General features: G+C 36.1%; 1 protein-coding gene across 1 annotated transcript in view; it reads right to left on the reverse strand.

Annotated features, from left to right (window-relative positions):
* Positions 1–16,078, reverse strand: part of LOC137145860 (unconventional myosin-XVI-like) — a 212,019-nt gene that overhangs the window by 24,929 nt on the left and 171,012 nt on the right. Inside the window, exons 11-13 of the mRNA XM_067536802.1 lie at positions 13,625–13,735; positions 8,490–8,555; positions 3,671–3,798 (exon numbers count right to left, since the gene is read on the reverse strand). Of these exons, the coding sequence (XP_067392903.1) occupies positions 3,671–3,798; positions 8,490–8,555; positions 13,625–13,735 (305 nt within the window). The remainder of the gene's footprint in view (positions 1–3,670; positions 3,799–8,489; positions 8,556–13,624; positions 13,736–16,078) is intronic.

Consider the following 16,078-nt stretch of genomic DNA (forward strand, 5'->3'; position numbering starts at 1 on the left):
TACAGTAAAGTGACATGGCTGAGGAGAAAGGGGCATTGATACACCGGGAAATATATTGGCAGTAATCTGCAATATTAAGATAATTAAGCTATCTAGAGTAAGGCTAGATTCCATTTTTGCATCCACAGCGCTCTCTGGAAGAGGTCTGGTTAAATGCAAGGCAGCAACCTTCCAGAAAGCACATCTTGAAGTGCTCGACTCCACCAGCCTGGGAGAGAATGCACCATATACTTTTGTCTGTGCGCCTCACTGGTTGTATTAGCTCACATACACAGGATGGGGTGAAGAGATAGGAGGCCATCATGCTCTGCCTGCATCCCTCTCAGAGCAAACTAGAGTAGCACACACAAGGGCACTAGTAGGGAGCAAGAATTGTACTCTTTGGGCTCGACCTTACTCTAGCCCTGAGCCAGCAAAATATTTAAACATGTGCTTAACTTTATACATGTGAACAATCCCACTGAAGTCACTGGGACAACTCATATCCAGAAAGTTAAGCACATTCTTAAGTGGTGAAAATAAAATAAGATGAAACACATTTTTAACATAATGCTAATACCAAAATGCACGCTACCTGAATGTGGCACTTGGTCATTACTATTTCTTGGGCAAACATGGAAGGAAAAACTGTATATATCAGCTCAGAAAAACTGTACCATTAATAGTTACACTGCATGCAGAATTCATTAGCTACAGTATGTGTGTCCAATGACAGAGTAATTAATGAGTCATTACTAATAGCCACTAAACCCATGGGAAATGCCTTCTTTCAAGTAATCTTTAGGCAGCACACAAATAAAAGTTGAACTAAAAAACACTACTAATAGAAGATAAACACTAACTTCACTAATAAAACAAGATGACACGCTTGATGAGCGTGATGAGGATGAGAGAGTATATAGAATGTAACATTATTTCCAGATTTCCTTAGTCTTTTAGTAGTAGGTTGTTTGATGTACTGCAGACTAAATAAAGCATTTCTGTAGAATGTGTAGTGTATTTCTTGCTTTCCATTCAGATTCCTCAGGAGGAATTCAAAAACAGGGTGATTTGGTCACAATGGTAGTGTCGCTTTATTGTTGTTTAATAGTAAGCAGTTAATGTGAGTACAACGTATTGACGATTGAAAATGCAAAGCAAAATCTAAGTGCTAAGTATTAATACTGTGGGGACTGACTAATTGTCTTATCTACACATCCCACAATTTGAACTCAAAAACAGAAGCCTCTCTTCACTTCTTAGTAAAGATTTTTATAAGAAGACCTATTACTAAAACGCCATTATTTTTATAAAACCTGTTACAAAGTTCTGTACTGACAGTATAAAGCATTGACATCAGTAATTAAAACTAGACTAGACTTATCAAACAAATGAATAGCTGTGCTTGTTTTTCTTAATACATTTCACTTCCTCATTAATTCCCTTTGCATGCGGAGACTCTTGTGCCAGCATGGAGTACCATTTAACTTCAAGAGGACTCCACATGGTGACACAGTCCATCCACGTGGATTACTTTACAGGCTCAGGGTCTAGTGTAATTTGCAATAGCTCTCCAGCTCAGTACATATTAGCAAGATTTTACTGTATTAAGCAATTACTAAAAACAGACCGAACTATGAGTAACAAGATCAACACACTCCAGACCCTGAGCTAACCACTTGCTTGTGTGGAGGGCTGATACTTTATTCTCCACTGCTACCCTGGTAGGTTGGATAGTTCAGACTAGCTATCTGAACCAGCACTATAAGAAAATATCACAGAGAGAGCAAATAAAGGATTCCTGTTACCTCAGAAGCCACTGTCTGGGTCATTTTAGAACCATATCATTGATTGTTTATTGTTATTAGTAATGTTAATGAGACTAACACAGGGATTTCTCATGACTGCCAGGAGAAACGGCCTTACAGCAACTGTGTTTAGCTTTGGTTTTGGTTTATATAAAAATAGGCATTAATCAGTCTGTGAATCTGAGCATTCAAACCGGGCTAATGATTCATAATGGGAGTTTATTACAGTTTCACATAACAGAATGTAAACTAATTTCATACAGGAGACCACTTTTGAAGTTCTCTTCAAGCACTTCAGAAAATTCTCAGTTCCCCCTAGGTCTTTCAGGGTATGTCAGCTCTGCAATTACACACTTGCAGCTGGCCCATGACACTTGATTTGGGCTTGCAGGGCTCAGATTAAGGGGGCTTTTAACTGCAGTGTAGACATTTGGGACTTTCCCACCTTGCAGGGCCCTAAAGACCAGGCTCCAACCCAAGCCAGACTGTCCACACTACAATTAAACAGCCCCTTAGCCAGAGCCCCATGAGACTGAGTCAGCTGGCACAAGCCAGCCATGGGTGTCTAATTGCAGTGTAGCCATACCCTCAGTTATTGTTACAAATAAATAAATAAATAAATAAAATAAAGAGAGAGAGAGAGAGAATTATCCAAGGACTTTAGCTTTTGATGTTAGGTTATCAAGTAAATTGCAGCTTTACAAATTCTTTTTCTCTGACCCATCAAATCTTTCTCTTCTCAACTTCCTGTTCCATACTAAACTTTGGATCCAATTACAGTCCAACTAAAAAAGGCCTGGAATATGCATATCTGTGGATTGCCTTGGAGATAACATACAGACATCTGTATGGGGCATGCTCTGCCCCACACACTATTATTGCCACCCCCCCAAAGATATTAATCTACCAGTTATGTCCCAAATGGATATGAAGTAAGAGTCCATTTTCTGTGGAACTCTTGAGTCTAAAATACTGAATGTCAGGAAATTTCTTATTTTTATCAAAATTAATTATTTCAACTGAATAAAAAATATCAGTGAAGAGAATGTGAACATAGGATAATGGTTTTCTGCTCCATGATTTGCTCTTGATCCATGGTTTGTTTCGGTCCATCAGCAGTCAGTTTTCCATAAAAATACAGGTTTTTTAAAAGTACACTGTTTTTTAAATGAACACATATTACACAAATATTTACTTACTATATTCAGTGACGCTCAGGGAATATATAGTGCTTCTACTGATCAGAAAAACCTTTATCTATTAAAGTACAATTTGATGAAAATGTATGCATGTGATTACAGTATATCTAACAACTTACCTCAACTTTCATAACCATGAGGCACTTTGGTTGGCTAGTTCTATCTCATATAAGAATGTATATGGCCCCTAGTGCCATAGCAGCAGAGAGCCCAACAATCTATAAAATGTTAATCACTACATAACCCCTGAAAAGTATTACTATCCCCATTTTACAGATGGGGAACAGAGGAACAAAAAGAAGTCTGCGGCAAAGCATGGACTTCAGCTCATGTCTTCTAAGTCCTAAGCTATGTCTGATCCTTTGGACCATCCCTCTTCTCTAGTTTGGATCCTAGTTCAGATTCAGTTTGATATGACAAAAATAAATTAGGATTGTGGCCAAATCTTTGTTATTGAAGATCAGTTGAATGAAGTTGACATTTCCCCAACAAAATGAATAACCCTTAGATTGAATGAAATCTTTTCTTTTACACTGTTATGCTGCAACGTATGAGACAGATGAGTAAATAAGAACAAATCAATTGGAGGAAAAAAATAAAAAGGAAACCTTGTCTGCAGAGTCCTTGGGGAAACATTTCAAAGGCATGAGTTATAAATCATTTAATAGAAAGATAGATTTTCACCTGAGAATAAAGCACTGAGGACGTCGCTCCTGGAAAAGCATGTGGTAAGCTCTTTCAGCACAGGAGAATATATGTGGAGGAAGTGAGGAACACAGTTTGCCAGAGTCACTTAGGTAAAGCTGCGTGACCTGAAAAAGAACTGAACCATTAACACAGGTGGCAAATTCTAAACCAATATTGTTTCATCTCTTCAATATGGGTCTTCTGTTGGGCTCCCTATATGTTATAAACATACTATTTGGGTACCTTAAACAATTTGTAAAGCATTTAATTAAGGTAAAAATATATATAAATATCATAACAAAAGTCCTATTTAAGATATACTATTTTAATAATTATACTAATAGTGGCAAATCGTGCAGATCTGGCCAATTTTTAAAAACAGATAACATATTAAGTTATATTGTTTGTACTTCATATGATAATCCTTCAATGTCCTGGTTTGAAAATGTTAAATAAAAATAGCATGGACGCCCTCTGAAACAATAAGACAGAGATCAATGAAATGAGGTTACAAGTTAATTAATTTATTATATGACACAGCAGTCCCCACTAATATTTTATTTGCAATTTAGAAACACTTCTGTAATACACATAATTAGCAGCATGCTTTATTCTCATTGGCTAAAAATGGCAAAAATCAGTAACCCTACTGTTAGCCTACATTCCTCTGAGACAAACCTGACATTTAAGTTCTGTTAACTAATTAAAATCATAGCCTTCAGCAAAATTGGCTTATAAATATCCATAGTTTAGCTCATTTAAAAATTGCTGAGCCTGGCTTAAGTAATATTGTTATTCAGTAACTGTATCTCTGTATTAGATGAGACAACACAGATCTACTCACTTACCCAAGAAAGTGAATATTTCCATACATACCCTAGGTTTTTTTTTTTTTTTTTGGTCATGAATAGCAGAATATTTCAACAAGTTACAAATTACGGACTCGCTCTTACAAAAACTTAACATGCATGAGTATTCCCATTGAACTGATGTTTTAAATATTTGCAAGGTCAGATTCCTGATTAATGAATGAGACTTTTTATTATTTCTATCCTGTCCTGGTCTTAAAGAAAAACTGCATATAGGTAACAAGATGGGACTATTATAGTACATGCTGTTATAGTACAAGGGGAATTACATACCACCCAAATGATACCTGTAGCAGCTATTATTGCTTCATTATTATAAATTGACACTGGCACCAAGTACAACAACAGAATTCTATGTTCATTGGAATGTGTTTTGAATCATCTGAGAAAGAAAAGTTTCCCATAAAATGATTTATTTTCAGTAATTAGAAGGTTACTAGAAATAAATATTGGAGGTGACTGGAGTATTTTTAAAGCTAAAGGCTTTAAAAGATAATGAAAAGTGATTTTTAAAAAGTACATCTGAAGTATTGCTGTTGTTGAGTGATACGTGTGATCATTTTTTCCATAGTTCCTCAGTGGCTATAAAAAAATACTGTCACCCCCAATGTTTCTTTCTATTTTTGACTGATGATAGTTGAAAAAATAAGGGAGCAAACTAATTAGTCACATTGTGTGGCATGCCAGCATATATAGTGGCTTATGGATTTACACAATCTATTTTCATTAAATTAATACCAACCACATTTAACAGTTATGGGATTCAATGTAATATAAGCTAAGGAGATACAGGGCATTTCACTAATCAATGCCAAACAATCATGTCGTCTTGAAATGCAATGACAAAGAATCAGAATTCGCCACTCAAAATCACCACAGTAATCATCATAAGAAAATATTTTCTCCATATTTTTAGATAAACAATGACCCCATATTTCTTGGGATTTTGAGCTCAGAAACAAGCAAACTTCAAAGACATAGCATTTGCTACTTTATTATTATTATTTATTAATTGTATTGTGGTAGTGCCTAATAGCCCCACATCAGGGATCAGAGCTCCATTGTGCTAGGTGCAGTACAAACACAAAACAAAAAGACAGTTCCTGCCTCATGAAGCTCACAGTCTAAGTAGTTATTCACCCAAACCTAATCCATAGATATTTTTATAAGGGTTAATCTTTCACGTTTTTTTTTTTATTACAGCTATCACCATGGTATTTATGAGCAAGGTCAGATCTTTCTAATGTCCTGTTTGCTCAAATGCTTTTCCTTATTTTTCTTATTGATAACAAATCCTTTTTTAAAAGGATTTATTGTCTCAAAAATTTTTGAATAATTGGTAATTTCACTTACTCCTTTATTACTGGGCCAGCTTTTTCTCTATTAATTTGTTTTTCATTGATATATTTGTAAAAGTTCTTTTTATTTCCATATGTTTGCAATTAACATGCTCTACTTTTTGACTGTCCTCCTCTTTTCCCTGAGTAGTATCCATTTTGATTGTCTTGTTCTTCTTCAGTATACCATATAGGATCTTAGAGTATTCCACCATCTGCATCAGCTACTTCTTGTTTCACACCTGACTCTTTGTTAGGGGAACTGTAGCTTGTTGCACCTGTAGTCTGCCAGGATTTCCCAGCTTTCTTTTACAGTGGTGGATTTTAATACTTCCTCCTATCTGACCTTACTCAGTAGGCTCACAATCCAAAGCCCATCAAAGCCTATGGAAAGATAGCCATTAACTTCAATGGGCTTTGGAACTGACTCCAACCAACTCCTACTGAAGTCAACTGAATAGCTCCCATTATCTGCAAAGAGAGCAATATTGGGCCTTGATTTCTTAATTCCTCCATATTTGCTTTCTTAATCCCTAATATACTGACGATGGTGCTTTCTAGTTCCTAACTGCTGAATTACAGTACTTTGTGGTCAATGATTTCCAGCTTCCTTCTTATTCTCACAATTTCAGAAAGTGTCTCTTTTGCAGGTCAGAAGTAGATCCAGGCTTCTTTCTCCTCTATGAGGAAGAGACTAGTTTATGTTATAGAACAATGTGGTTGGTTCGTACAGTTCGAGTACCGATTGTCTGAATGATTAAATCCTTTATGATAATTTTGATATCAAGGGCCAAAATCAGCTCCTGTTCATTTTTCCCTCAAAACCAGGGACAAAATAGCTCCAGCAGTGTATTTTGCCATTGTATTCTGACCAAACAAAAAATACCCGCATCATAAACAACGAACATGCAGATAGCTTACTATGGAAGTAATCCCAGTGGAAGGGTCAGAAGAGATCAGAGAGGTAGGTGCTAAAATAGACAGGCTAAACCCTGACCCCAGACCACACTCCATAATTCCAGCAGTGTGAACGTTGCAGGTTGGGGGAGAAGAGGCAGAAGATGAGGCCTGGTGTACAAATTCAATACATAACTATGGCAATGCATATGATCTTGGACATAGATGGGCAAACACTGGCCAGATTGCCGCATCTGGCCTGCCCGATCATTTTATTTGGCCCACAAACAGTTAACATGGAGGTGCAATGAAGGGGGTTGGGGGGAGCCCAATGCCATGGATACTACTACAAATTCACAGTCATGGTCTCTCCAGTGGGAGCAGAGGGGAGGGGAGAGGTCCTGGACCTGGCTTCCCGCTTCCCAGAATCCCCACCATCTTCTCATGCTTCTTCCTCTACCTCTTCTGTTTTCAGGCCCACTCTAGAAGGAGAGATGGCGGCTCAGCAAGGACATATGCAGCAATGTGACGTAGGGAGAAGAGAACCCGATGCACATGCACGTGCCTCCTGGAATGCAACTCATGCATAAAGCAGGATTCCACTCACAAGGAAATTGGAAATGAAGTGCATGCTGAGTACCTGTTTAATACCTGTGTAAGTATACGTTAACATCCACTATTGTTGCAAACATTTCTGAGTTACACAATATGTAGCCTCTAAAAACAACACATGGTCCACCAAAGGGTTTTTGTGGATTTTTTGCCCTTTTAGTACCTTAAGATTGCCCATTCTTGCTGTACAAGGAAAGGGCTTGAGGAATTCCATATTCAGACCAGGTGGGAGATTTCTAATTTAAGCACCCAACTTTTAATCTACTGCTCATGCCACCTGTATTTTGCACCATTTGTTTCCCCTAGTTTACTACTAATTCATACGTGTGACATTTTAAACAGTCATAACTACAGTCTGCTAATCATGATTCTGAATCCTACAAACTCTCTGCAAGCTCTGCAAACAAAATTACTGGGTTTTGATACAGTGCCTAGCACAAGGGCCCCCTCTCAATATAACACAAATATAATATTATAATAATAGGAAAAATTCAGTGCTTCACACTGACACTGCATACCTAAAATGCTTGGGCTAGGCTGAAGCATGTAAAAAACAATGTGAATTTATGTTATGCCCACATTGCAAGACTTCTTTTAATTTAATACCAGTGCATTGGTACTGAAGTGACAGACACCTTATGTAAAAGTCGATTGGATTTGATAAAATAAGATTAGCTTGCCCAGGCCTAATTGAACCATCACTTTTAGGTACTTTTGTTCTTTTTTATTTTTTGGGAACCAAATAATCCATGAATGAAGTATTGTTCTGCTTGTTGTCACCTCTAGCATGATTGCTGTTTCACACTAGTAGCACTCAAGGAGAACAAGATAAGTAACAGGCAACATAATAAAACAAAATAAATATGTTTGTAGCCTGAAGGAAACATTCATAAAGATATGAACAAGACACTGTGTCCCTTAGGCCAAATTAAAGTTATTGTTACTAAAAGCAAAATTCAGCTGAGATGTTCCTACTATGAAAAGGGAAGAGGTGCTTTTTATTCATTTATTTTTAGTGCTTTGGGATCCCAAATATGCTGTATGGATGAAACTCCATGGAAACAGATCTATATCATAACATTTTAAGAAGAAAATGCTTACCATAGTGGAATAAATTGGAAGTTCTTTAAATGGGTTAACAAGCAACAGTATATCTCCAAGGTAGGTCTGGAAAAAAGTTATAATTGGTTTATTAAGTGATAAATGAGATATTTCAGGAGGTTAATGATTTTTCTCCAGGAAAGATTTTTGGTGAAAACATCTGAAATGCAGCAATCAACAAACAAAATAGAAGTTCACAGTTTCACAATTCAGAACCTTTTAAATTCCTTACTCTTAAAAACTAAGATCCAAATTTACAATTCAGATTGTATTATTATAAAAAGTGTAATTAATACTAAGTGCTTCAGAAAGTAAATGATTAGCAAAAGAACTGCATTGCACATATTACTATAAGATGATCTGTTAAATAATTCAGCATTTATTAAACTTAACAAAAATGACTGACATTCCTACCACACAACCCTATTCCTCCACTACCTTATTATGGGATAGTCCCTGCTAGTAATGCTAGCAGATTTAGATAAATTGAATGGATATTTAAAAAATTGTTATTGGAATAAGAGAGAGCAATCAACATAATTATGATACAATCTATATCCATATAATTAAAATACAAAATATTGGCTCTACTAAAGTCAATGACAATTCCCAATTACTACAATGGGCCCAGGATTTCACCTGCAATATCGAAACACACACTGTATGAATCCACCCGGATGCATTCCTATCCTTACTATTTTTTGCCTCACTTCTTACTCACCTCCCAATGGGCTAGAGCTAATGTCTCCACACATATCCTGGTTCCTGGCATAGGAGGCCTGGTCAGGTTGTCTATATATTGGATTGCAATATCAGCTCTTTGAGGCCATAGACAGCCAGTACAAAGCTACTCTAGTGTGTATCAGAGAGGAGACCAGTGATGGGATGGTCTCAGGAACCAGAAAATGTAAAGGTGACTTTAAACCACCTGTCCCACCCACCTCCATCCCAGTTTTTCAGCCAGCAAAGATTGCCCATAACATAGAATCTTGACCCTTGATTTCCTGGTATTTCCTTGGTATTTCGTGTCTAACTTTGTTCAGACATGGGGACAGTTGAAGAGTAGTTTCTACTAAGAATAATAATAAAAGAACCTAAGAGCAAGCCAACTGAAACACATATTGGCCCTGAGTATTATTTTGCACTTGTGACACTGGGCCAGAAAGGGTTAAGAACAAGCAGGCTGAAATAACCTAAAATCAATCTTTAAGGATATGTTAAGAAAGTACTGAAATGGTAATTAGAGCCCTTCCTTGTTGATAGTTAGCCAAGCAATGTTAAGTAAAGCCAAGAGTTTGAAATGCAAGTGTATTGTTAGAAGTTATTTGATGTTGTTTACCTACATCTTGTTAGAGGTTAACACTGTAGATAAACTGCTTTCCTGTCTTTTACCATTGTTCTATTGATTCAGAGATTAAAATGGAATATTAACAATTAGATGAAACTTGGGTGTAATATCATCTACATTTATTTTTGAAGTTTAAGTAAACTGCCTATTAACTGCTCAATGAATAATTAACAATGTGGCCCTAGAAATATGTTACTTCAAAGCTACAATGCACCCAAGGATTACCTGCTATAATATCTGCTGTTACCTGGCTGTCATAAGCCTGCTAAAAGACTATAAAAAAAGCCTCAGACCCAATCCTGTTTATTTTAGGACTGCTTAAGCTTTGACAGGGAAGGTTTGAGTCACAAGTCTGCTTGTTCTGGTCCACCCTGCTATTTTTCATGGAAGAAATTATACAGACTCTATATATGGACTTATCTATTGGACTATAATGTGGAAACTGATCCTGAAAGAACCTTGCAACACAGTTTATCATATCTATTCTGAAACTGATCTAGGGACATTAATTTCATCTGTATGTATATGAACTTTTAACCAATATTCTCACTTTTATTTTCTTTTTTTTTAAATAAATATTAGTTTAGTTAATAAGTATTGGCTTTAAGTATTGTAATAAGTAATAAGTATTGGCTTTAAACATGAAATATTCATTGACCTGGTTGATAATGTATCCAATCCTTTGGAATTGGTAGAACATTTTTACCTATGATGGACAAAGATTTTCAGCAATCTCTATAATATTTGACTTGGCTGCCTGGCTAGAAGCCAGAGGGCTGGATGGCTTTAAAGGAACTGTAGTTTTCTCTTCTGGATAACCAATGAGGTGATAACAAGCTGTGTGTTGCTGGGTTGGTATATCTTATGGAAGAATGACCACCAGTGTGGGGTTTTGCCTGCCCCATTCTTTGCAGTTTTGCCCTAAATAAGGGATCTCAGTGTGACTTCCCTAGAGGCCAACATCACAGCATTATAGAAAAAAAAATTGAAGAATTTTTTGGTGGCAAGTGTTTTTCCAATTGGTTTATAAAATTCTAATACCGTGAGGTGCTTTGTGAAATTGGTAATGACTGAAATTATAGCAGTCGTCTTTGAGGAAAAGTAGAGTTTTGTAATACTTTTTCCCACATAGTAAAAGTAATGTGAACTTCTGTTGTTGGTTTTACATTGTTTTAGAACTGAAAAAAGTGTTTTTCAACATGCTCTACAGTTATTATCTATTCAGTTATTATTGTGCTTCAAAAAGATTCTGCTCACAAACACTGGCTTACTTCAAGAAAAATGCATTACCAAAACAAACTCACAAAACAAAACAAAGTAAACAAACAAACAAAAAAAACCCACTAATGAAAAGACAAAGAAAACAAAGAATGGCCTGAGAGAGAATTCTTCTCTACTCTCTCAGTGTCGTTTGTGTTGTCTGCTGGTGGAAAGGACCATGCCATCTTCCGTGTCTTGTACAGCACAACGGACAATCACTGCACTTAGTTTCAGTTCAGAAAGCTTTACTTTTGCATAAAAAATTAGTACATAAGAGTTTATTTTCATGGGAATATTTATCTTTCAGAACACAATCCTAGAGTTGCTTTTTATAATATTTAGATGCCTAAAGAACACAAAAACATTATTTATGTCAACTCACTGGACCCAATCCCCTGGAGTCATTCTGTGTCACTTTCTTTGTGGAAAACTGTGTTGGCAGTGTCTTAGCCAATCACCTAAGGATTCTCTCCACATAGGGTAATCCTCTGATGCTGTAGAAATGCCATAGTGTGTCCTATGCCACCCCATTACTAGCTTCCAACTGTAAGATGATGATGTTCCCAGTCAATCCCAGGACCTGGAGAGTACATGGGAGGGTTAAGGACACCTTTGCACCCATCCTTCCTCCCCCCACACAAGCTTTGCAGTGTTCCTTGACTCTAAAGCCCAGTGATTTGAAATTTTCATTGTATTAATGTTCCATATAATTGTTGATTCTTTAAAAATATTGTTTGAAGACACCTATGATTAAGCTCATTCTAAAATCTATTTACATAAATATTTTAGGTTTATCAAGGTATCCATAAAGGAATCAGTTATTCCTTTTCAAATATTCCTTACAAAGCAGCTACATTCACCCAATGTTGAGCATGGGAGTGTATAAGGTGTTTACGAAATAAAAAACTAGGCAGCACAAACCAGCGACTTGATGATATGCTGATTTAGCGTATCCCTTGAGCAACCATCACAGATGGGACTTCTGTGTTGCAACAATAAAATAAAATCTACCCTTCTACCCACCTGCCCTGCCCCACTTCACCAAACATCCTTAGGGAGCGGAGGTAGAATAAAACCACCTGCCCTCAGAGTGAAGCACTGCTTGGATCCTTTGTTGGATAGGGCAGATGTAGTTTATGCCTTTCTGCAACAGTTTCAGTGAGTATGTCAGTGTGTGTGCTGTGGTGAGGAAGATCTGGGTTTTGGAAATGGCCTCCAGGGTCTTTTCCCTTCTGAGATGGTGGAGCTCAGATAAATAAGGGATGAGAGTTTTTTCAGTTCTGATGGTGATATCAGCTCATTGCACAAATGACTGCAGTTAACCAGAACGACACTGATCAATGGCTACAACATCACCATTGTGCTCTTGAACAAAACAAAACAAAAAGATGAAATTAGGCAAGAAGGATAAATGAGAGATGGGAGCCTTAGCATCACAGGAGCAATCCTGAGAAGGAGAAGTCAGGAGAACTATTTTAAGTGTAAACCAACACTTGGCTCTGATTTTCATAGATGCTGAGCATCTTTGGCTACCATTGACTTACGTGAGAGTTGTGCATGCTCAGTACCTCTGAAAATGAGATAAAAAGAAGGATACACATAAAACAAAAAAGGCAGAAACATAAATATAATCTTAGCATCCAAACAGCATTGTTACTACCAGGCAATGTCATAGTACCTATGAATGTAGCTTCTGTATTTAATTTCAGATGTATTTAGAATAGTTAGTTTGTGACATTCTGAATCTCTGTATTTCTCTAGTCTAGCAAGACTCTGTCGATTCATTAGATTAAAGCAGATTCACTCATTTCACATTTACATGCAAATTACCTAATCAGCTGTTCAATAAACTAGAAAAGGGAAAGTAGTTATGAATAAGGATGCCAGAAATGTGAATATGCTGATTTTACTTTTGAAATAATCTACACCTGACTTGATTCTCCCTTAGTTTAACATGGTAAGAACAGAAAAATCTGATGCATATAAATCATCTTGTAATTATTTTACTGTGTCTAAATCATTAACATAACAATAGCAAGAGAATTATTCATGTAAATTATAGGAAAAAGTAATGGAAATCAAACACTGTATACTGATTTCTGAGGTTGTTATCCAAATCTCTATTCCAGTTATTGTAATAAGAAGACTACATAAAAATTATGATTACATAAGGTTAAAGAAAGAAATCTCTTGATAGTTTATGAGGAAAGAGTTCATGTGCCCTATCACATTTTACCAACACATATTTTCTGGTAAATATACATATAGGCATACCGGTGCTTTTTCCCTCTCCCCCAAATTTCAGACTTTCCCAATTAAATTTGAGTAGTTGTAGATTTAACACACACATACTCCTTAATTCATTTTAATATTAGTCAGAAATATTTGCCAGTCTATTTTCTAGTATTTTTGCTTAGCTGGAATTACTAATAGTCCAAAACCTATTTTCTTTAATTGCTCATCACTGAAAGTTGACTGTAGGTAATTGAATAAAAAAGCTGCAGTAAGCAATTTCAAACCCACTCACATATATCTGATTGTTACTGAAACGTTTCTGAATCTCATAGAGCAGACTGCTGTCTGTTAGCTCACTCAGAGTAGCCAGGTCATCATTTGGCGCTGGAGGCATTAACTTGACCTGGAAAATACAAATAATACATTCAAATAATCTAACTTCATAGCCACTCACTCTGCAGTGTAATGCCCTAGCTTCAATTATAATCTCCAAACAGTACAATTGATATAAATGTTTATTGTGCATTAGAAAACCTGAAAGTTGTCTATACTTTCCAATAACTCCTAAACCTTTATTTTAAGCAATAGAAGTAAATTAGAAAGATTATCAATTTTAAGGCATATATTCTGTATGGCTTTAAGGGGCTCTAAAGTATACAGAAATGTACTTGTATGCTATTTTGCAATCCCTAAACCTGTCAAGACTCCCAGTTCAAGTGGAACACTCTTGCTCTCTTCATTAACTGTTTATGATGAAGATGATCAAAAATTGAAAAGTAAATGCACTCGTAAATCATATATTAGCTGCCACCAAACAGAGCTCTCATATTACTGCAGCTTCATCCTTCTCAGTATATGGAAGTTAATATGCTATTGGAATTCAGCTGCACGGAACATAAGGGAGGAAAGTCAATGAGAGCATGGAGTTAAATTGTCAATGGGAGCGGAAGGTGCTCAGCATCTAATGAATGACTCATAATATTTTATTATTATTTATATCACAGTAGCACCCAAAATGAGCTTGTTTGCTTTCCAAACACAAAGGAGATACAGTACAAGGCCTAAAGAATGTACAATCTAAATACTATAGAAAAAAAATCTGTTACCAAGAAGAAAATTGCTTACATGTGATAAAAGTACAAGAAGTCAATAATAAGAGAACTGCTATAAAATAAGATAAAGACTGATATTTTGTGCAGTGAGTTCCACTATGCTCAGAGCACAGGCTGAATCATTGCTAATATCAGCTGGTAAGTTTAATGCTTCTAGATGCTATGTAAAAACAGGTAATAGACACCTGGAAGAAGTGTATTTGAAGTGAACAACTGGCAAATCTACATTTTAACAAAAATAAAAGACATTTATAATGTTATTTCATCAAGTAATTGACCAGTGTGACCAGTGCAGGAACATTGAGGGTCCAATCTTTAGAGCCCTGCAAATCTGCAGATATCTGCTTTATATCCATGGACCATGTTTGCAGATTGCAGGTTGGATAAGGATACAAATTTTGTATCAGCGCAGGGCTCTACCAGTCTTGTACCACTGAAGTCAATGGCAATTTTGCCAATTACTTTAATAGGTGCAGTGACTGGCACTGGGAGTCCAGAGTTTTGGGTTCTTTTCCTAAATTTATCACTGATTCATTGTGTAACCTTGAGTAAACCAGTTAATCTCTGTGTGCCTCAGTCTCTTAATTTGTGAAATGGGAATAATATTACTTATCTGCCTTTGTGATCATTGACCGAAAGGTACTGTCATTATATAGATACCCACACAAATATATATATCTTTCCCCAGATGTAAACCTTTGGAAATAACAGAACATTTTTTTTTTTCAATAAAAATATAAATAAACAGAAGCACTTCATAATAGATTTAAGATACCCAAAACAAGCACAAAAAGAGTAGTTGAAGGCACTCAGCCTTCATCTTTACCCCAAGCAAAAAAAAAAAAAAAAAAAAAAAACCAACTAGCTGTTGTGGTATTAGACAGGCCTACCAAATCCTGTTGGATCTTACTGTTTAAATAATTTGTCAGCTTTACTGGAAAAAAAAATACATCTGTTGGTATAATGCAACTGAACTTAAAAATATGCATCCCTTTTCTAGCATCACAAATAATTTCAGGATTATAGAATAGCAACTATGTAGCTTTTTACACTTCAGTTCACCCTAAAGATTCTCACAGGTTCAAGATTTGTGTCAAGAATGAGTGCTCTCAAGGCATCAGCACAAAAAGGAGTGACAGTTCTCTAAGTCTGGATTTAATAATAAAAGCTTTTTCTATTTTCCTCTTTATGCACTGCCGTTACTGCTTGCTTGAATCAGGACATGCCACTTATGAAAATTTTTCCTATTTTTCAAACTTATTATGCCTTTAAATATCATACCACACAATCACATGCGGTACATACAAATTACTCAAAGTAAGCTGCTCTGTTCAGTTCCTGGCCAATTCCACAACCAATCCTATTATTATCTTCACTGAAGTCCAGTTCTATTCCTAATGAATAAAGAGCCACCAATTTAAATCATACACACACTTGACAGAAACCACGAGGCAAAGCAAAAAAATAAATAAATCTGAGAAATGTTAATTAGGAAGTATTAAAGATCAGAAGGAAATAGGTACTGGGGATAATTTCATTTCAAATTAATTTTTTTTTATCATTTCCTAAAATTAAACTACTTACATTATAGAGCTCTCAAATAGAAGTATTCATATACATTTAGCTGCATGTGT

The sequence above is a fragment of the Emydura macquarii genome, unplaced genomic scaffold (genome assembly GCF_026122565.2).
Source record: "Emydura macquarii macquarii isolate MOO-44397 ecotype Brisbane River unplaced genomic scaffold, CSIRO-AGI_Emac_v2 contig_3671, whole genome shotgun sequence".
NCBI classification, from domain to species: domain Eukaryota; kingdom Metazoa; phylum Chordata; order Testudines; family Chelidae; genus Emydura; species Emydura macquarii.